This window comes from Heterodontus francisci, chromosome 25 (assembly GCF_036365525.1).
Source record: "Heterodontus francisci isolate sHetFra1 chromosome 25, sHetFra1.hap1, whole genome shotgun sequence".
Taxonomy (NCBI): domain Eukaryota; kingdom Metazoa; phylum Chordata; class Chondrichthyes; order Heterodontiformes; family Heterodontidae; genus Heterodontus; species Heterodontus francisci.
The window spans coordinates 69,322,773-69,345,879 of record NC_090395.1 but is presented as its reverse complement, the minus strand read 5'-3'; the positions used below and the strand labels follow the sequence as shown (position 1 = coordinate 69,345,879).

The window sequence follows — 23,107 nt, the reverse complement described above, 5'->3', positions numbered from 1 at the left end:
TTTCCCAGGAAGCTGTGGGACTACATTATCCAGGAAGCTGTGGGACTACATTTCCCAGGAAGCTGTGGGACTACATTTCCCAGGAAGCTGTGGGACTACATTTCCCAGGAAGCTGTGGGACTAAGCAACCTTGCCCACATCCCATGAATGAATTAAATTAAGAACAACATTACCCAGGAGGTCGTGGGACTACATTACCCAGGAGGCCCCGGGACTACATTTCCCAGTATTCCCCGGGCGGGTGTTGTCCTCTCAGGGCGAGCTTGAGCTGCAGCGGCGGCCGCCGTGCCCGAAGCCGGAGCCCAGTCGCCGGCCTTCCTAGCGCCGGGGCATGGAGGCTGCAGGCGGAGGGGGCCGCTCCCTGACTCCCGCAGCCAGGGAGCTGCTGCGGACCCTGGGCAGCTGCAACAAACACGCCTCGTACCTGCGGCAGAACCTGCGGGAGACCAAGAAATACTTCAGGGAGCTGCGGCACCCGCACGGCGGCAGCCCCGGGCCCCTGGAAGGTGAGCAGGGCCTGGGGGAGCGAGAAACCGGGCCCGGAGAGGCTGACACCTGGCCCGGGCTCTTGCAAGGTGAGCCGGGCCTGGGGGAGCGAGAAACCGGGTCCGGAGAGGCTGACACCTGGCCCGGGCTACTGCAAGGTGAGCCGGGCCTGGGAGAGGGAGGGAGGGAGAAACAAGGCTGGGCTCTCCAGGCCGGGAATGATGCTGTTCTGGGCCGGGGGAGATCAAGTCCAAAATGGGGCAACGAGTCTCCAAAAAATGTTCCTAAGATTTGTTTTTAAAAACACAAGATGTGGTTTTGAAAGGTTTAACAATGAAGTAGTGTGTTGAACTACATGTGGCAAAATCTTTAGCAATGACCTGGGATCTTGTTTGGTGATGGTTCAGCTCAAAATCTTGTCCATTTTTTTTAAAGCAATATGTTATGGTTTTGTTGACCTAAATTTGTTTCATTTAGAAGATTCTTTCATTTCGAGGACTAACCCAGGCGAGACAGATGAGAGAGAGAGAGAGAGGCTTTTGCATTTCTGTCTTTGTGGTGAAGTCCCAAATGAAATGGTTGACATGAGTGTAGAGTTCAGGACTGGCAGTAAACCAACAGTGTTGCTGAGAGACAGTGAAATCTGGGCTTGGTACAAGAGGAGGTTCAGATAAATTGTTAGAGCAGATTAATAGTTCATCACCATCTTGCTTGATGCTGGCAGCTGACAGGAACAGTGAAAACTTTAATCACACTGGACACAAACTTTCCTATGAAGGAAACGGTCTGCAAGTAGCTACAAGTGAGTAATGCTCCAATTTAGGTATTGTGCCTCGATCTAATTTTTACCTAGGGCCTGTTTCTGTGCTTGAGTCGTGGTCATTTATGGCACAGAAAGAGGCCATTCAGCCCAAGTCCATGCTGGCTCACCATGGAGCCATCCAGTCAGTTCCACTCCCCTGCAATTTTATTTCCTTCATGCTGGTGTTTGTGCTCCACGTGAGCCTCCTCCCACTTTACTTCATCTAGCCCCCATAAACACGTCCTTCTATTCTTTCCCCTCTCGTGCCCTTTTAGCTTCCCCTGAAATAGATCATGGTTCTACAACTGTGCTGTAATTTAAAGCAGCAGTGTCTGTCCACTCAGTGTCCTATAAGCTGTAAGAGTGTTTCATTGTATCAGAAACAAATGTTTACTGCATCTCATATATACATATTCAAAGGAATTAGCTTGTTGTTTCTATGGAGCAGTAAATACAGATTGGTGTTTGGAGGTCAGTAGTCAGTGATTTATGTTGACTGACCTTGGCCTGGTGAGTTAGTTAACTGTCTTAACTGCTAACCCTGTGTACCTTTACCTAAACATTCAGTTTTCAGTACTTGATGTCATGCCTTTTGGATGCTGGTTTTGGGTTGCCAGTTTTCTGAACAAGGAAACATTAAGACATCAGTCATATTTTAGGATTTTTGACACCAAAAGGATTTGAAAATAGTTGCATTTAAATGTTTTTGTATGTTAACTGCATGAACAAAAAGGATCTCAAATGGTCTGTAGTTAAATGTTAACTGATGTTTAGCCATACTGTAAATAACAAGCAATTCTGCAGCTTGTCTTCATAATTGATTAAATATCTCACCATTGTGTTGGAAGATGCTTGATCTCTTTCTGGTTTAACAGTTAGGGATAAAGCGCAAGGTCAGACACCTAAACAAAATACAGTCTAGCTGTTGCAACAGAAGCTGAATTAAGGCAGAAAGGCCCCTGAATAGGGAGGTTGAGAAAGGAAGAATGCGGTAGAATAAGTCTGCTTAAATCAAGATGAGACACTGAAGTGGGGTAGTGTAACGTGCATGCTATTTTCTTAATATGAGAAGATACGAACATACGAATTAAGAGCAGGCCACTCGGCCCCTTGCGCCTGCTCCGCCATTCAACAAGATCATTGCTGATCTGATTGTAACCTCAACTCCACATTCCCACCTCCCCCCAATAACCTTTCATCCCCTTGCTTATCAAGAATCTATTTACTTCTGCCTTAAAAATATTCAAAGACTCTGCTTCCACTGCCTTTTGAGAGAGAATTCCAAAGACTCGTGACCATCTGAGGGAAAAAGAAATTCTCCTTATTGTCTTAAATGGGCAGTCCCTTGTTTTTAAACAGTGACCCCTAGTTCTAGATCGCCCCACAAGAGGAAACATCCTTTCCACATCCAAATTATTTCCATTGAACTAAGAGAATATGAGCACAAACTTTGCTGTATTTTTGTTTTAACTGTGGAATGAAGTAGCTCAACAACTTGAACCAAGCCTTGTTTCAGCTTTTGAGAGCAAAGGAGAACCCATGCAGAAAGATATTGAAATCTGAGTTACATATCAGATTCCACTATTATATAAGTCAGTTATAGGGTGGAGCGAGTAAACCGCCACAACAGGGAAGCACTGACAGCTTGGGAGTGCCTGATACAACTGAAGCTGAGAAGACAACTGGAGCAGATGTGAATCAATTGGAACAATTGAGATCCTCCATTACATGGTCAAAGCCAACTGTGTCATCTGTTTCTGTTCAAATTAATTGATGGAAAAAGCCGCCTTTCTTATTTGGTGTATTCTTGGATGCATTTCTATCCCCTTGCATGCAAAAAAAAAAAAGGAAAACTAAGATAAATGGGACATGAGCAACAGAAATTCTGGACCATCTGTCTGAACAAGGTATGATTTTTGGCTGGTGCACTCTGATCTCATACCATGGAGGTTTTCCTGCCTTTTTCTTTGCATTGGAGCAGTCAGTGGAACTGAGTGAGGGGCCACACAAGTAAATTGTGCAGAAAAAGCTGTGTAGTCTCTGTCACTAAGCTAGGGATTCTGATGTACCACGATGCATGTCTTAATATTTGCACCAGACGAGCTAATGACATTCAAGTGTGAAAAATTTGTGTTTTTTTTGTAAACGTGTGCTGCTGTGACTTATAATTTTTTGAGGCAATCAGTAGCTTTTAATAAAACCCTTGCTATTTTTTTCAGTTATGTGATGGCCTGCAAATACTGTACTCAATAGCAAAGAGCTGTGAAATGTCATGTTTGTTTGTGAAGGCATGCTTCAGTTCTCCATTCAATCTTGCAACGTTGCTACAATCTAGTGTCCATCCTAACCTAATCTCCACCATGTGCCTGGGTGTAATAATATGATTTTTGCAACTTCTAACAAGGTTTTGGGGTTTTTTTGCCTGTTAGGAAGGAAATGGACTCTCAATTGGGCCTGGCCATTTTATACTGGGTTGTTAGCTGATGGGATGGAAGGCGAAGTAACTGGTCAGTACATTCCTGTCCTGATAGTTAGCTGTGGTTCAGTGGATAGTGTTCTCGCCTCTTGATTCAGAGGCTGTGCGTTCATGTTCCATTCTGGAGACTTGAACATGAAATCCAGGCTGACATTGAGGGCGCACTGCATCGTCGGTGCCATTTTTTGGATGAGACTCTAAGCTGAAGCCCCCTCGGGTGGACGCGAAAGATCCCAGAGCAACTATTTAATGAGAAGCTGGGGAGTTCTAACCAATTTTTAACCCTCATCCAGTGCCTGGAAACAGATTACTGTTTGTGGGATCTTGCTGTGCAGAAATTGATTCCCATGTTTCCATCCTTAAAACAGTAGTGACACTTTGGGGGAATAAAAGTACTTCATTGGCTGTGACGAGCTTTGGGCCATGCTTTGGTAAAACAAGCCACCTTGCCTTGCAAATGCTCAAATGAATTTGAAAGAGCAAAGCTCTGTATTTTGGCCATCTACATAAAAGGGACAGCGTCCCTATATGAGACACAGATTTTTGATCTCTTGTAATCAAGGGATATGGAAGCGGACAGGAGAGTGCAGTCAAGGTCAAGGATCAACTGTGATAGTATTGAATGACAGGCTCAAGGGGCCATATGGTCTATTCCATTTCTTCGGGAAATGTGAGCTGTCATTGTGAATATTCACAAAGACTTACTGGAGTACTGTGGAATGTTTTGGATAATTTTAGTCTTCCAATAAACTAACAAATCCATTATTTAAGCTTAAATTGTTGCTGGGGAAAGCAAGAAAGACTTGCATTTATATAGAGCTTTTCACAACCACAATGTCCCGAAGTGCTTTGCAGCCAATAGAGTACTTCTGAGTTGTAGTCACAGTTGTAATGTAGGATGGGGCAGCAGATTAGCACACCGCAAGGCTCCACAAACAGCAATGGGATCATGGCCAGATAAGCTTGATGTGATGTTTGGTTGAGGGTTAAATATTGGTCAGCACAATGAGGACAACGCCCCTTCTCTTCAAAATAGTGGCTGTGGGATCTTTTGCATCCACCTGAAAGGACAGACAGGGCCTCGGATTAATGTCTCATCCAAAAGATCGCACCTCCGACAGTGCAGCACTCCCTCAGTATTGCACTGGCGGAGGTATCTCGAACCCACAACCTCCTGACTCAGGCGACACTGCTACCCTCGGAGCTGTGGCTGACAGTTTGACAGTTCAGTTACAGCGCAGTTGAATTACTGATTATCCACTTTTGTGGTGTTGACACTTCTTTACAAATCTTTCATCTATATTCGTAACAAATTGTGAAATTGGAATGCTGTAACAGTATTCTACATTGTAACCATGTCCTAGGAAAAGCCGATCTTTGAAACAGCTGGACGGAAATTGTGTACTGAGAGCTGCGGCTCTTATGCCTAGTATATGCTAGCATGCTCACAAACATTATGGAATCCTATGAATTGATGACAGGAGAGGCCATTTGGCCCATCATATCTGTGCTGACTGAGAGCTAAAGGATTTAATTCCACTTTCCAGCTCATGGTCCTTAGCCCTGTAGGTTTTAGTGCTTGGAGTTTTTTTTTGTTTGTGGGATGTGGCCATCACTGACTAGGCCAGCATTTATTGCCCATCCCTAATTGCTGTTCAACTGAGTGGTTTGCTACGCCGCTTCAGAGGGCATATAAGAGTCAACCACATTGCTCTGGATCTGGAGTTAAATGTAGGCCTGACCAGGTAAGGACGGCAGATTTCCTTCCATAAAGGACATTAGTAAACCAGTTGGGGTTTTTACAACAATCGACGATGGTTTCATGGTCACCATTAGACTAGCATTTAATTCCAGATTTTTTTTTTATTAATTGAATTCAAATTTCACCATTTGCCATGGTGGGATTTGAACACATGCCCCCAGACCATTAGCCTGGGTTCTGAATTACTAGTCCAGTGACAATACCACTATGCCACCATGTATATCCAAGTACTTTTTAAATGTCATAAGGGTTTCTGCCTCTACCACCCTTTCAGTCAGTGAGTTCCAGATCCCCACTGCCCACTTCTGGGTGAGAATTTATTTTCAACTTCCCTCTAATACTTCAGCTAATTGCTTTAAATCTCTGCCCCTTGGTTATTAACCTCTCTGCTGACAGAAATAGGTCTTCCTATCCACTATATCTAGGCCCCTCAAAACCTTAGACATCAATTAAATCTCCCTTGGCCTCCATTGTTCCAAAGAAAACAACCCCAGCCTATCCAATCTTCCCTCATAGCTAAAGTTCTCTATTCTGGCAACACCCTTGTAAATTTCTTTTAGTGCGATTGCATGCTCCTTGTAATGTGAATTACATGAAACGTAATGTAATATTCTCTCTGTGACTGTGTGTACCATGATGTGCTTTTTAATTTCAAGTTACGCATTATATTTGTATTCCCCATTCTCTTATAATTCTTTGCCCTCTTCCCCTCATTCCTCTTCTCCATTACCTGTCATTCTCTTCAGCATTCATTTCATTATCCCGAAACTAATGATCTTTTTAGCCCTCAATTATCGTTTCCTTCTCGTTCTTCCTCAATCCATTGTCATAATTAAATTAGCTGCTCAGTATATTTCGAGGCTACAAATTCTGTTATGAACTTCTCCGGCTTGCATCTAGCGCTGTTCTAGATTGGTCTCAGATTTTGGGTGGACATAACTTACCTTCTTGTGTCGCATACAGAATTATACCTTTAGGCTATTTTGGGAGAGTAACAAATGCACTGGAAATGTTTGGAAGAAACAGACCTCCGTTGATTTTCATGTCAACAGAATGGGCAATCCTAACTGATCACTACCTTGAAAGTGGATCCTGATGTGTAACATTTTGCAGAAGATTAAAGACCGATAATTGTACAATTATTTTAATTTCCCACTTGGAGAATTCATTTAACCATTTTTTTGACAGTTTCTTCATAACTGCAGTTTGTGAAAAGCCATAAAATGACTTTTTTAAGAAAAGATAGGCTTAAGACTGCAGATACAAAAAATCTGAAATAAAAACAAAATGTTGGTAATACTCGCATCAGGCAGAATCCATGGAGAGAAACAATTATAGGTTCAGATCCATGACCTTTCATCAAAACTGGCAAAGGTTAGAGATGTAACATGTTTTGAGCGAGGGGAAAAAACAACAGGGAAGGTCTGAAGTTGAAAGGCAGAAGTGATTAAATGACAGGATGACAGTGCAAGGCAACGGGAGAGTAGCAGTGGGATAGTGAAGAAGCAAAAGGATGGTTTAGAGGAGCTGTAAATGACAACAGCAGAATCATTAACATTTAACTAATAGCTTTCACTTGCTTTTCGCATCTTAGTTGAGAAACATGAAAGTGGGAGAGATGGGAAACCTGTTAGGTTTTGCTGCACACCCAGTACATAAATAGTTAAATATTGAGATTAATTCAAAGTATGCTACCTAACTGGATTAGAGTTGAAGGAAAGTTGCTGATTGTGCTGTTGGCATGCTTTATTTTGCCAGTTACTCTAACACATGGGCAGAGCAGCTTAATGAAGCATCCAAAGAGCCATGATGTGACATGAGAGGCATGTGGCTCAAGGTGGTGTTGGTTGTTCATCCCTTCGCTATACTATTGCAAATCAGACATCCTCAGAAAATACGCCATGTGTACACTGATGCCCAGCTCTACCTCACCACCACCCCTCTGAGCCCCCACCACTATCTGATTTGTCTGTTTGTTGTCTGTCATCTACTGCTGAGCAGAAGTATCCTCCAACTAGAGATTGGGAAGACTCAAGCCATTGTCTTTGGTCCCTGCCACAAAATCTGTTCCCTTGCCACCAACTGGGTCCCTACAGCGTCCCCACAAACCTGGCAACTGAGAGCAGTCTGGCTCAGCCTCAAACTGTGTTTTATTTGACCCCCTAGATGAGGTTCCAATGACATCCGCTCCATCGCCAAGACTACCTGCTTCCATCTGTGTAAGATCGTCAGACTGTGTCCCGCCTCGGCTCATCTGCTGCTGAAACCCTCATCCATACGTTTGTTAACTCGACTCAACTATTCTAATTATAAGCCCACCGACTCCCACAGCTACCTCGACTACACTTCTTCACACCCTACCTCCTGTAAGGACTCCATTCCATTCTCCCAGTTTCTCCGTCTCCGACGCATCTGCTCTGATGATGCTACCTTCCATGACGGTGCTTCTGATATGACCTTTTTCCTCCACCGAGGATTTCCCCCCACTGTGGTTGACAGGGCCCTCAACTGTGTCCGGCCCATTCCCCGCACCTCTACCCTCACCCCTTCCCCTCCCTCCCAGAGCCATGACAGGGTTCCCCTTGTCCTCACTTTCCACCCCATCAGCCTCCATATCCAAAGGATCATTTTCCGCCACCTCCAGCGTGATGCCACTACCAGTCACATCTTCCCCTCCCTTCCCCTGTCAGTATTCCGAAGGGATCGTTCCCTCCGCGACACCCTGGTTCACTCCTCTATTACCCCCACCACCTCGTCCCCGTCCCATGGCACCTTCCCCTGCAATCGCAGGAGGTGTAATACCTGCTCATTTACCTCCTCTCTCCTCACTATCCCAGGCCCCAAACACTCCTTTCAGGTGTCAAATTTTGTTTATTAAAACTCTTGTGAAGCACCTTGGAACATTTTATTCTGCTAAAGGTGCTATATAGTATAGGAAGGCAACAGAGTCCTGTACTTTATCAATATAGTGTAGCAAGCCAATGTTATACATTAACATTGTGCAGAATTGTGCAAAATTGGGACTGTTTTCCTTGGAGAAGAGAAGGCTGAGAGGTGATTTGATAGAGGTATTCAAAATCATGGGTCTGGATAGAGAGAAACTGTTCCCACTTGCGAGGATTGAAAAGAAGAGGGCACAGATTTAAAGTATTTGGTAAGAGAAGCAAAAGTGACATGAGGAAAAACATTTTCACGCAGCGAGTCGTTAAGGTCTGGAATGCACTGCCTGAGAACGTGGTGGAGGCAGGATCAATTGAAGCATTCAGAAGGGAATTAGACAATTATATGAAAAGGAAGAATATACAGGGTTACGGGCAGAAGGCAGGGGAATAGGACTGAGGTAATTGCTCTTTCAGAGAGCCAGTGTGGACACGACGGGCCAAATGGCCTCATTCTGCAATGTAACGATTCTGTGGTTGGTTTCCTATCATTAAAATTCACGGTTGACGAGATGGTGTCTGATATACAGTTGATACTTTTGTGGAAAAGTAAATTACTGGTGCCTCAGTATGTTTTGTATTGAATGTGTGTTTCTCTCTCAGGATCCTTAAGTGAGCTCTGTGGGGGTTTGCTCTTGTCCCCCATCTGTGGTTTCTGTAATTGAGATTGTTGAGAGCTTAAATCGAGTATCTTGTACTCACTCAGATCAAATTTGTTTGTTTTAAGTAGAAGAAACTCACTTTTGCAAACAGGGTCTCTTAGCGTGGCAACTATGTAAAGGATGCTTTAGTCTAGTTGGCAGACTAAGCCATGCGTTCTTCAAGCATGAATGCATTATGATGGCAATGACACAAATGGCTTATTTTGTGTAAACTGCTAATTCCAGTTGTGTTCTATTATATCTTTGACATGACTGAAATAGTGATATCGGTGATTGACTTTCAAACACTTAAATGTTTGCTGTTACACCCCTGGAGCATTGTTAATTGAGGTGTTAAGACTTGGACTTTGACCCAACACCTTCACTTGAGTAAAGTGTTGAATCATGGTGGCCATAAGACCAAGTCTCCTTGGAAACTGATATAACAACTGTGCCTTTATTCTTTGCCAGTTTGGGTTAGTGTAGCCCGGATACAACATGGTGGTCATCTTTGAATCCATGAGTCAGTGCTTCGACACCAAATTACATTTCATTTGTCTTCTCAATTGGCTAGCTTTTTGCACATGCTGTCCAGCAGACCGTGTCTGTCCCTCTTTTTAAATCTAATGCAGAGAGCCTGCATTTTGATCCCTTGTACTTAAGACTAGACAAAAATAAAACGACAAATGTTGTTTTCTCAGTGTTTCAGGGATAAATGTTGCTTTGCTCTTGTTTTAATTTGTGCCATGAGATCTTGTGTATACTTGACAGGACCTCTGTCGTCTCATCTGAAAGGCGACACATCCAACAGTGCAGCACTGCGGTCAGTATAGCTCTGAATTGTTTAGATTGTCTGATTAACTCCGAGAGTGAGGCTTGAACTCACACCTTTCTGACTCGAAAGGTGAAAAATGTTAACAATGAACCAGACTGGCAGCGAGTTACTTTTTTTCTGTCTCTATCCCACTCTATCTAAAGCTGTCATCTGGATGACTTTAGGATCCCACAAGTTTGGGGAGTCTCATTGTAGATGTGAATTTTTCTGCTCTATAGTGTTGGTTTAATTTTTTCCTGGTGTAAACTGAAAAGGGTACTGTGATCTGCATCTTTGCGTATCTGGACAGAAATCAATTTTAATCTGCACATCAATATTGCAAAGAACGAGCATTGGTTTGCATATTTGAACTCTATGCAGGAGTTGATTTGTTTCCAGCATTTGACAACTTTATGTACTTAAGAAACTTGTACGAGATACTGGCAGTTGCCGGTCTTTTATTTCTTCAGCTTTTGTTTGCATGGCGTAGTAAATGTTCCAGAGTGCTTGATAGAGATGAAACAGGTGCTCAGCAATGGTAGGAAAGGTGACCGTAAACATGGCCCAAAAGATGGGTTTTGGGAAGACTGATGAAGGAGCATAACATCAAAGAGAAAGATACAATATTTTGGTCAAGTATTAAAGCAAATCGTAGACAGAGACAATTATTGGAAGGAATGACTGAAAATTGAGGAGAGGGAAGCAGAGGAGAAAACGGATGACTGATATAATGGACTGGATGCAGTTGACCTATGTGGAATGTTTAAGGGCAGGACCGAGGTGGTGATTCGCGGCAGTCAAACTTGTGGGAAGGTGATGATGCCAACAAGTGAATGAATAAAGAGGGTGCAGAAGAGTAGCAAGATGGATGGAATCTGGAGTGGAGTTCTTTACTGCAGGCTAGAGGTGAGTAAATGGAATCCTGTAGGAGAAAGAGCTGTTTGCCGTTTGGGCTCAAACCTGCTTGTTTTTCCGGATCTGGAAATTGCACAGAAGTGTTTATAAGGTTTTGTATTCTGCCACAAAATTCCTTTCTCAAACTCTGAAACTTCAGCAACGATGACTGCACTTCCAAAGTAAATTGTTGGTGGTTTCGGATGTGATTTTATATAAATTCATTTTAAAATAAAATTTGTGATTTTAACGGTTAAAATTGCTGTTGAAGAGCATAAAAAGGAGTAAGAGTAGGCCAGACGGCCCCTTGAGCCTGCTGCGCCATTCAATAAGATCGTGGCTGATCTACTGGAGCTCCACTTTCCCACCCTATCCTTTTGGTTGTGATTCCACAACTGACAGCTGTCAAATTGAAGTTGAATGCTGCAAGGTTCCCACTTCTGCAGGTTTCAGATACAGTGACTGTGTATTTCCTAATTAACTGTAAGCTGATGCCATTTGCCGAACAGCATGTAGTAGAGGGACAAACACGATGAGCTCATTGTCTGTTGCGCCTGCCGGACTGCACAAAGTCTTTGTAGCCTAAAGGACCTTTGCTCGATTCCTGGCCTGGTGTTCAGTTAGCAAGTCTCGGCCATGCTATCAATTTAAGGATGACACATTGTGCATCAGTGTCTCTAGGCCAGGGGGTCTGGGAGAACAGCCAAGCTTCCTGCTTCTCTTCATTCAGTGGTGCCTGGGCGAGGACAGGACTAGATTCTGCTTTGTTGCCCTCCACAGTAACGTAAGCTGCTAATGCATTACTGCCTGGGCTTGAGTATAGTATGGTCACTTGGGTGAAATAATAGGCGCCTAAACAGCACTTTTGCTGCTGTATTCAAGCAAGGGTCAGCGTTCAGGAGAGGACAAAAAAAATCAAGAAATATTTTACTGTGGTAGAAGGGATGATGAGATCTGACTTTATTCAATTTGGCTTTTTAAAAAAAAAACGTAAAATCAAGCCTTCAGGGGTGTGATAAAGTATAGGGAGGAGTATGTACAGCCTTTGAATAGAGGAACAGGTGAATATTTCAATAGGGGCCATCTGTGTTTGGGGGCAGAAAACCAGAATAAAATGAATGGAGCATTTGTGCATGTATTTAAATCTGGAGCAGATTGCAGAAATGGGGTGGAGGTTAGGCGATGAGTGGGGATTGATGGATCAGGACGACAGTTTCAAAACCAATTTAGGGCATGGGAAGTGAGTAAACGGTGAGACAGGATTTTGTGTGAGATGAGTGCAGCAGAGTTTTGGACAGGTTGAAATTTAGAGGATGCATAGGCAGCTAGAAGTATTGGAGGTGTCAAAGATGTGTATCTATGAAAGCTTAAGGGGCGGGTGGGAGGTGGGGTGGGGAGGAGGTACAAGTAACCTGTGGTGAAGCATGGAGTTTGAGGTTGAACAGGGCACTTGAGATTATGAATGGCCAGTTCAGCCCGAGTGTTGGTGGGAAGGGACCAGAATTTTGTGATGGAGGAAGGTGATGGCATTAGTGTTGAAAAGACATTGTCCTAATTTTAGGTTCTGTTTGGTTCTTGCACTTCAATCACTTTATTTGAGAGGGAGACATATGTTGAATTTTTTTTGGCTTTCCATTTCGCAGTTTTAGTTTGAGGAATTTTTTTTCAGAACTTCTGTTTCAAAATGGCACCGTTTCATTTCTTGCACAACTCGGGAGCTTTTGAGACACCAAAAACTGTGCTTTGAATGTCAGTTGAGAATTTATTCACCTATTTCAACATCTGCGTCAAAAGGTTATGAACTAGTGGCCAATGTCTTAGAGGCGCGGATCCCCAAAAAACAAGTGACTTCAATAATGAATTTTGTCTTGAGGCTGTATAGTTGAAATCAAGTTTAGTCTTCATTCTAGAATGCAATTACCCTGCTATGAAAGAGAATTTACATTTGCATACTACTTTTCACTTCGGCAAGTCCCAAAGCACTTCAATGCATTACTTTTGAAGTACAGTCGCAATTGACATGGCAGCAAAGGCAGCTGCCAATTTGTGCACCGCAAGGTTCTAGAAACAAATGAGGTAAAGACTAGTTGATCTGTTGGCGGTGGCTGGAGGAGGAATATTGGTCAAGAGCCTCGTATGTCGTCCTTCTGAATAGTGCTGTGGCTCCTTTTATGTGCACGTAGATAGATTGGGGGCCTCAGTTTGACAGCTCGTCAGGAAGGTAGCCGCATGGGCAATACAGCACTGCCTTTGCACTGAAGTGTGGCTTGCATGTCAAATTCTGTAATGGGACAATAACCTACGACCTTCTTTGTGTTCGGGTACAGTTCACAGATGCCATTTAATTGGGTGCTTCTGGCTGTGCATCAGCCTGTGCAATTATCAGACTCTATGACTGCAGTCTAGTGCAGAAAACTGTGCATGGTTAGTATCATTACAGCATTAGTCTTGACAAAATATTAGCCAGCCATTTTCCTCATTGAAAATAAGTTACAATGCTGATTGTGCAGTCAATTCTTTGCTGACATTCATCCACTTTGGGCCTAAGAAAGATAGATCAGAGTTGCATAGACTTGGCTTGTAATTTCTTGAATATAGAAGGTTAAGGGGTGACCTAATTGACGTGTTTTAAGATGGTTAAAAGATTTGATAGGATAGGTAGAGAGATGCTATTTCCTCTGGGGAAAGCTTGTAACAAGGGGGCATAACCTGAATGGGCATGGTAGCATAGCGGTGATACTGGACTAATCTAGAGGTTTGGACATTTGATCTGAAGACATCAGTTCAAATCATGGCACCTGGGAATTTAAATTCAGTTATTTAAATAAATTTGGAATAAAAAAATTAGTCAGTGACCATGAACTACTGGATTGCTGTAAAAAAAAAAATCCATCTGGTTCACTCATTTACATTTTTCTGGAAAGAAATTTCCCATCCTGACCCAGTTTGGGCTGTATGTGATTGCAGACCCATGTCTATTCATTGACTTTTAACTGCCCTGTGCAGTGGCCTAGCAAGCCACTCTCTTGTACCAAACTGCTATGCTTACAGCAATTCTTTCTCGAGCCCAATTAGGAATGGGCAATAAATGCTGGTCTTCCCAGCGACTCCCATATCTCATGAAAGAATACAAAACAGCTAGGTTGCGCAAGGATGGTAAGCCACCCAAAGGGTAGTGAGTAGACCTCAGAAGTCAGATATTTTCCCACAGGATAAAAAGAGGAGATACTTATCTTTCAAAAAAAAAAGCTGGTCCCAAATTACATTTCAGAGACATGGGGAAAATTAGGCCAAATTGGTTGGGATTTTACAGTCAGCAGCAAATGAATGGAGGCACTTGCTGTACATTATACTCGCTCATAGATTTTCTGTGGGGGGTTTTTGCACTGTTGTGGTTATTAGAGAGTCAAAACAGTGCAGTACTCTCAACAGAGGATTAAGGACTTGTGCAAACAGGGCAAGCAACAGTGTGTCTCCTTAACCAATCAGATTGAAGCATCCTCACCGAGACGTGTAGCGTCTGAAGCAGGGAATGTAAGTTCGAGTGTTTATCATACAAAATGTACAGAAAGTGACATAGAAAGGATAAGAAAGGTGGGATTGAGATTAAAGATTAAGCAGTAAATTATTTTAATTTTAATTCTCAAAGTTGAAATCTTAGCGAATGAGACTCCACATCCTTAACACTTTTTTGCTTTTTCTGGTGGGTCAGTGCTGCAAAGTCAAGCCATTATCTATACAGTTCGAGCAAAGCTTCTGGAGGAGTATCGCAACTCTGACAGCAACTTGCTGATTTCTACGGTTTAATTGTACGTGAGGTTGGTATCTGAATTGTTCCTTAACAATGAGCGCTGCTCACCTTGCTGTTACCGAAAAATCTCGCCTGATATATAAATCAGAAGCAAGGTGTCCTTGTACTTTATTGCAGTTTCTGCATTTAAGTTCACTTTTCAAGTCAAATTCAAAGTTAAACTAATTGCTTTTAGTTGCAAATGAACAGATCAAGTGATTAGAAAATCACTTGACTGAGCAGTGAGATCTCAAGAAAAATCAAACTGCTACATCATCTTCCTCAGTCAGCCCGACTTTAATCAGTCTACTTTGCCTCGCGTTCCTGCCCCTTTGTCCCTCCGCATTTTTTGGTGGATTTCTGTTTTGGGGTGACTGAGAACTTTGCTGCAAGTATGCAAATTTTGAGACACAACTTTTTTTCAACAGGGACTATAAGCTTTTAGTGAAGTGTTATCTGGTTATAAATTGGTATTATTTCAACTGCCTGCAACTCGGGACTGCTTGCTTCTCTAAATGAGTAAATGTTAGGTTGTTTTGTCTGTTGACTGCCTGTTCAAGGGCCGTGGGCACGTTGTGGGAATCCTGTGCGTAATAGAAAGCTCAATAAATGGGTGTATTATTTGTCCAAGGCATGTTCTGCCCTTTTTATTTTGCATGCAAAGGCTTGTTTCGTAGGAAGCAGTTTTTCTTGTATTAGGTGTGAGAAGTAATATTGAGTCATAATGGGGGTTTGTGTGAATTTTTGAACCTGGATCAACTTTGGCCCCATTAATCACACTGATTCCTTCACCCTGAAATGTCTCTCGGTAATAGTGTGGCTCTTCATTGCTTTTTCAAATCTTTGCACAAGTTCCAGTAAATAGACTCGTGATGGTCGTATGACTTAAATCTTGTTTATTTTCTTTGCAGCGACTGTAAGATTGAATTAATTGTAATTAGAGTGTAGTTGGTGGTATTTTGGACTTAATATATACTTCATCAGGATATGGCGTTGCTGCTGATCTTGGAAAGGTCAGTGGGCGGCACAGTGGCGCAGTGGTTAGCACTGCAGCCTCACAGCTCCAGGGACCCGTGTTCAATTCTGGGTACTGCCTGTGTGGAGTTTGCAAGTTCTCCCTGTGTCTGCGTGGGTTTCCTCCGGGTGCTCCGGTTTCCTCCCACAGCCAAAGACTTGCAGGTGATAGGTAATTTGGCCATTGTAAATTGCCCCTATTGTAGGTAGGTGGTAATAAATATGGGATTACAGTAGGGTTAGTATAAATGGGTGGTTGTTGGTCGGCACAGACTCGGTGGGCTGAAGGGCCTGTTTCAGTGCTGTATCTCGAAATAAATAAAAATTTGTATACTGTCCACGATCTGACTGTTACGAGTGCTCCATTTTTAAAAATATAATTTGCCAGCTCTACTAGTCTGCTATACAACTTAAGCTTGTGTAAAGAGCCAATCTAACAGTACCTTGCCTCTTGTTTCTATCGTTTGGTTGAACTGAGAGTGATGAGGAAAGAAAGACTTGCTTTTCATGACCACCGGATGTCTCAAAGTACTTTACAGCTAATGAAGTACTTTTGAATTTTTTTTAAATTTATTCTTTCATGGGATGTGGGCATTGTTGGCTCAGTCAACATTTATTGCCCATCCCTAATTGCCCTTGAAGGTGGTGGTGAGCCACCTCCTTCAACTGCTGCAGTCCATGTGGTATTGGTACACCTCAGTGTTGTTTGGAAGGGAGCGCCAGGATTTTGAACCAGCGACAGTGAAGGAACAGCGATTATTGTTTCAAGTCACGATGTGGTGTGGCTTGGAGGAGAACTTGCAGTGATGGTGTTCCCATGCATCTGCTGCCCTTATCCTTCTAGGTGGTAGAGGCTGTGGGTTTGGAACGAGCCTTGGTGAGTTGCTGCAGTGCATCCTGTAGATGGTACACACTGATGCCAATATGCATCGGTGGTGGAGGGAGTGAAGGTGGTGGATGGGGTGCCAATCAAGTGGGTTGTTTTGTCTTGAATGGTGTTGAGCTTCTTGAGTGTTACTGGAGCTGCACTCATCCAGGCAAGTAGGAAGTATTCCATCACACTCCTGATGTGTGCCTTGTAGATTGTGGACAGGTTTTGGGGAATCTGAATTGAGTTACTTGCCACAGAATTCCCAGCCCCTGACTTCATGTAGCCACAGTACTTGTATGGCTGGTTCATTTCAGTTTCTGGTTAATGATAACCCCGGGATGTTGATAGTGGGGGATTCAGTGATGCTAATGCCATTGAATGTCAAGGGAAGATGGTTAGATTCTCTCTCGTTGGAGATGGTCATTGCTTGGCACTTGTGTGGCACAAATGTTACCTGTCACTTACCAGCCCAAGCCTGGATGTTGTCCAGGTCTCGCTGCATATGGGCACTGACTGCTTCAGTATCTGAGGAGTCACGAATGGTGCTGAATGTTGTGCAATCATCAGCCAGCAAACATCTATCCATCATAACATCAGAAGTAGGGAAGGTCATTGATGAAGCAGCTGAAGATGGTTGGGCCTGGAACACTTCCCTGAGGAACTAATGCAGTGATGTCCTGGGACTGAGATGATTGCCCTCCAACAACCACAATATCTTCCTTCGTCCTAGTTATGCCTCCAGCTGTTGGAGAGTTTTCCCAATTTCTATTGACTCCAGTTTTGCTAGGGCTCCTTGATGCCATACCTGGTCAGATGCTGCCTTGGTGTCAAGGGCAGTCGTGTTCAGCTCTTTTGTCCATGTTTGGACCAAGGCTGTGGTGAGGGCAGGAGCTGAGTAGCCCTGGCGCACCCAAACTGAGCATTAGTGAATAAGTTATTGCTGAGTAAGTGCCACATGATAGCACCTTCGACAACATCTTCCCTGATGGAGAGTAGACGGAGGGGGCAGTAATTGACCAGGTTCAGTTTGTCCTGCTTTTTGTGCACAGGACATATCTGGGCAATTTTCCACATTGTCGGGTAGATGCCCGTGTTGTAGCTGTACTGGAACAGCTTGGCGAGGGGTGCGGCCAGTACTATTGCTGGAATGTTGTCAGGGCCCGTAGCCTTTTTGGTACCTAATGCCTTCAGCTGTTTCTTTATCGCTTGGAGTGAATCGGATTGGCTGAAGACTGGCATCTGTGATGCTGGGAACGTCAGGAGGCCGAGATGGATCAACTGCTCGGCACTTTTGGCCAAAGGTGGTTGCAAATGTTTCAGCCTTGTCTTTTGCACTGATGTGCTGGGCTCCCCATCATTGAGGATAGGCATGTTTGTGGAGCCTGCTTCTCCTGTTAGTTATTTAATGGTCACTACCATTCGTGACTGGAGGTGGCAGGATTGCAGAGCTTAGATCTGATCCATTGGTTGTGGGATTGCTTAGCTCTGTACACATGCTGTCTCTGCTGTTTAGCATGCATGTAGTCCTGTGTTGTAGCTTCACCAGGTTGACACCTTATTTTTAGGTATGCTTGGTGCTGCTCCTGACATGCCCTCCTGCACTCTTCATGGAACCAGGATTGATCCCCCAGCTTGATTGGTAATGGTAGAGTGGGGGACATGCTGGGCAATGAGGTTACAGATTGTGGTTGAATACAGTTCTGATGCTGATGTCCCACAGTGCCTCATGGATGCCCAGTTTTGAGTTGCTAGATCTGTTTGAAATTATCCTATTTAGCACGGTGGTAGTGCCACACAACACGATGAAGGGTATCCTCAATGTGAAGATGGGACTTTATCTCCACAAGGACTGTGTGGTAGTCACCTCTACCAATACCGTCATGGACAAATGCATCTGCGACAGGTTAATTGAGAATGAGTTCAAGTAGGTTTTCCCCTCTTGTTGGTTCTCACCACCTGCCAGAGACCCAGTCTAGTAGCTATGTCCTTTAGGACTTGACCAGTGCTTGTGCAACTGAGCCACTCTTGGTTATGGACTTTGAAGTCCCGCGCCCAGAGTACATTTTGTGCCCTTGCCACCCTCGGTGCTTCTCCAAGTGGTCTTCAACATAGAGAATTGATTCGTCGGCTAAGGGGGTGGCAATGAGGGGAGTTGGTAGGTGGTAATCTGCAAGAGGTTTCCCTAGCCATGTTTGACCTGATGCCATGAGACTTTATGGGGTCTGGAGTCAATTTTGGCGAATTCCAGGGCAACTCCCTGTGACTGTATACCACTGTGCCACCATCTTTGGGCCTGGCCTGCTGATGGGATAGGAAATACTAAGGGAGGATGATGGTGTTTGACTACTCTGTGGGACAGTTCTCCCAATTTTGGCACAAGACCCCAGATGTTAGTAAGGCAGGGTTGACTGGGCTGGGTGTGCTGTTGTTTCCAATGCCTCAGTCAGTGCCAGGTGGTCCATCCGGTTTCATTCCTTTTCGACTAGATTGTCATCACTGTTATAATGTAGGAAACGTGGAGCCATTTTATGCACAGCAAACTCCTGCAAACAACAATGTGATGATGACTAGATAATCTCTTTCTGTGATGTTGATTGAGGGATAAATATTGGCCCTAATATGAGGGATAACTCCCCTGCTCTTCAAAATGGTGCTATGTGATCTTTTGTGTCCACCCAAACAGGCAGAGGAGGCCTTGGTTTAATGTCTCATTCGAAAGGCGGCACCTCCGACAGTGCAGCATTCCCTGAGTGGTGCACTGAAGGGTCTACCTTGACTTTTGTTCTCGAGCCCTGGAGTGGGACTTGAACCTAGAATGGTGTGACTCAGGCAAGAGTGGTACCAGCTGAGTCATGGTTGATGCAGAGGGGGCAGGCTTATCAATTTGTGGAAGCATCACAGTTCAACCTGATGCTTCCCTTGCCTGAGATTCATTCACCCATCTACATACAAACTGGATCACTGGTTAGTGATCAGATGTGGGAGCATAGCCTGATTTTTATTTTTCTCTCCTTTTTCACAGTGTGGATATTTTGGCAAGTTCTGTGCAACTACTTCCATTTCTGTTTTTATTGCCATGTCTGATCATTCCTGGGGTCGGCTGCAGTCTTGCAGGTTAATTTGCATCAGTTCCAATTGTAAATTTGGAAAGGTTTTTGGAATGACTGTTGTCATTGACCAGACTGTAAAAGAAAGTTGGAAAAGAAAAATGTTTCTCTCTTCAGTAGTTGAGCTTGATTTTTTTTTTTTTTACCCCCCCCCCCCCCCCCCCTCAAAACCATTGGTCAGCTCATAGTGAGTAACTAAACTACTTAGTACAGACATATCCCAGATTTGATCTTTGGTCCACTTTGTTCTTTGCCAATCTTCTCTGGAGCAATACTTGGGAAAGGTTTACAAGGGGCGGCACAGTGGTGCAGTGGTTAGCACCGCAGCCTCATAGCTCCAGGGACCCGGGTTCGATTCCGGGTACTGTCTGTGTGGAGTTTGCAAGTTCTCCCTGTGTCTGCGTGGGTTTTCTCCGGGTGCTCCGGTTTCCTCCCACAAGCCAAAAGATTTGAAGGTTGATAGGTAAATTGGCCATTATAAATTGTCACTAGTATAGGTAGGTGGTAGGGAAATATAGGGACAAGTGGGGATGTTTGGTAGGAATATGGGATTAGTGTAGGATTAGTATTAATGGGTGGTTGATGTTCGGCACAGACTCGGTGGGCCGAAGGGCCTGTTTCAGTGCTGTATCTCTAATCTAATCTAATCTAATTGCCCTTCTGTGCCTCTGGCCTATGGAGGGAAAATTTGGCCAGGGTTCTTGCTCCTGATTGCTGCCCTGTCAGTACGTGCATGTCACTATTGGATGAGGACAGGATTCTGCTTGAAGCACCCCTTAATCAATTGTACAAACCCGGATGCTGAGTGCCAACATGAAAATTTCTGCTTGAACAGGGTGCTGGGAGATGGCTGGTGCCTGTATAGTCATTCCCAAAGAGAATCTTTGCTTTCAGGTGAAGGGGAGGGAAAGCACTTGATGGGATGAGGAAGAAAAGACAAGTGGACATGGAGTAAGTCGTCCTACGAGTATAATGGGGCCGAGGATCTGTTCTGTGAAGTGGCTATTAACAGCAACACCCTCCTTAACCTGGGACATTACGTCCCATATTGTTTCAGCTGTGTGGACAGGTATGTGAATTCAGCTTGCTTATATAATGGTGCATCTGTAACTTTTCCAAGACACCGCCTTGGTGAATTCATCACCTGCTATTCATGCAAAAACCTTCAAAGAAACCTGAACTGGATTTGGTTGCGAATGAACCAGCATCCTTTTCTACCTTCAGTCTGGTGCTGCATTTATTAGTTGAACATATTGAATTGTACAATTGCTGGATCAGGGGTGGAGCAAATCAGCCATGCTTCCCACACCAACCACTCTGGTAAAGGCAAGTGTTGAGATTGGTCATCACTTAGCACCAATTCTGTGAATGCGAATGCTTATTGAGCATGCTCAGAAGAAATGAAATGGCCACTTAAGTTACCAGAAGACTGCAGAGATTTGTGGGACCTAAACGAGTTATGGCCATTTGAGACAGGAGTGTGGAAAATTGTATTGCTTTGGATTGAGGTGAAAGGTCTTTCACTTTTCTTCATTCCCACCTTGTTTTGCGAACAGGGAGAAAATAGGTTGCACCCTACATGTTTGAAATAACTCCAACTTAGCGTGCCGTTTTTTTTTCTGTTGTTTCACTGAACATTGTGGGTGCTTGGCTTTAAAATGGTGACTTACCTGCTAAGTAAAATACTGGATAGAATTTATTTCTGATACATTCTGAAATCCAAGGTAAGGCTTTTTTGTACGCATTTCAATTAAGATCCATGTAACCTTGTGGATATAATCTCTTGCTGCAGTGTTGGAAATCATTCTGTCTCGTAGTTAATATTAACTTTATCACAGACAATTCTGATCTGCATTTAAGCAAAGGCAGCTAAGATTGTTTTGTAGATTATAAAAACCATGTTGAAGTGTGTTCTAGCCGTTTCATTTGTAACTGTGTGCCCCCTTCTCATCAGTGGAATGAGACTCCATGAAGATGTCTGAATACTGACAGCAACTTTCCTTGTAGTATATTTTCAGTTATCTGAGAATTTCCCTTTCTTGTGCCCACCAGCACCCCACAAAGTCAAGCCTTGGTGGTGTTGGAGTCTAATCTGATTGTTTTTCAAGCTAGGGTTGCATCCAGGTTTGTTGTATGTGGCTCATCTGAAATCATCCTGCAAACCTTTGCTCAATGTTCAACAGACATAGCTGGTGCAGGAGGCTTTGGCACACGGTATGGTAGTCTGATTCAATCCCATGATATGCTCCAAAGCTCCTTTAGATCTTATGAACCAAATGCTTAGATTGTGTGTTCCTTCATTGGATCAAAGCAATATTTTTGAGGTGGAGAACTTTTGCTGAGCTGAGTCACTGGAATGTTTTGAAGTCACTTCTGCATTTAGTTTAAAAAAAACAGTACTTCCTTTCCATGCAGAATAGCATGCAAAGCCTGATTCAGATGTTTGTTTTCTACAGATCTGTTATTAATCAGTAAGGGTGGTTAATGGAAGACTTGCATCTATTTAACACTTTTATTGCAACTCCTGAACATCCCAAGGTGCATAACATAGTTAAGCACTGAGGTACAGTAATTACCAGAGGAATTTAGTTTGCTCACCACATGTCCTTTATAAACAGCTAAGTTGAGCTATGTTTTTTGCTGGTGGTGTTTGAGTGAACTGGGAAAACTCTTTCTTTGAATAGAATCAAGTGGGTTTTCCGTCTCCAATGGACAGGTGGACGGGGCCTTGGTTGAATGATTTGAAGGATGGCACCTCCAACAGAGCAGTACTCATCACTATGCTGGTGTCAAGTCAACGAATGGAGCTTGAAACCACAACCTTGAGAAACAACTAAAAATGCTACCATTTGATCTGAGCTAATATTTAAATGAAGATGACAAAGTAAATGAGGCCCTTTGAGATCAGTTCTGCTGCGCGATGCTAATATAGTTTGTTTTAATCAATATCATTTACGCTAAGCATTGAGTTGCTTAAATAATAGTGTTGTACAGCAGAACCAAACTGAAGATTTTTATTTTCTCCCATTAAATCACTTTTTTGATGAGTTTGCTGATGCTAGGGGTAGGCACCTTTTGTTACTGAGTGCCTATATTAAATATCCCAAGGTTAACAATGACGGGCCCTGGTACAAGTCAATCTTCCATTACGATGCAATAAAATGAGAAATATTTTCTGAACATGTGTATTGTTATGCCTCCTACATGTCATTGCACTGCTTGATAGGGTGGTGGATACAGGTTCAATTGTAGCCTTCAAAAGGGAATTGGATCGATACTTGGAAGAAAAAAATTACAGGAATGAGGCGAAAGAGTGGTATTAACTGGATTGCTCTTTGAAAGAGCTGGTGCAAACTATTTGGACTGGATGGCCTCCTTCTGTGCTGTGCGATTTTTGAGATTCCTATTGTCATCTGAATACGATTGCAAATTTTCTCTACAGCACCCTACAGCCTTCTGGACTGAACATTGAGTTCAGTAGTTTGAGCATGACTGGCCCTTTATTATTTGT

The 23,107-nt window shown here is 43.5% G+C and overlaps 1 protein-coding gene across 4 annotated transcripts in view; it reads left to right on the top strand.

The window, feature by feature from the left end:
* Positions 1 to 247: 247 nt before the first annotated feature.
* The window catches only part of dstyk (dual serine/threonine and tyrosine protein kinase), an 87,223-nt gene continuing 64,363 nt past the window's right edge, over positions 248 to 23,107 (top strand). For 2 of the 4 annotated variants that reach the window (XM_068057451.1, XM_068057449.1), the window contains exon 1: positions 248 to 644. In XM_068057451.1, coding sequence (XP_067913552.1) covers positions 332 to 644 — 313 coding nt within the window. In that variant the 5' untranslated portion in view covers positions 248 to 331. The remainder of the gene's footprint in view (positions 645 to 23,107) is intronic. The other 2 variants (XM_068057452.1, XM_068057450.1) reach the window with 2 other exon arrangements.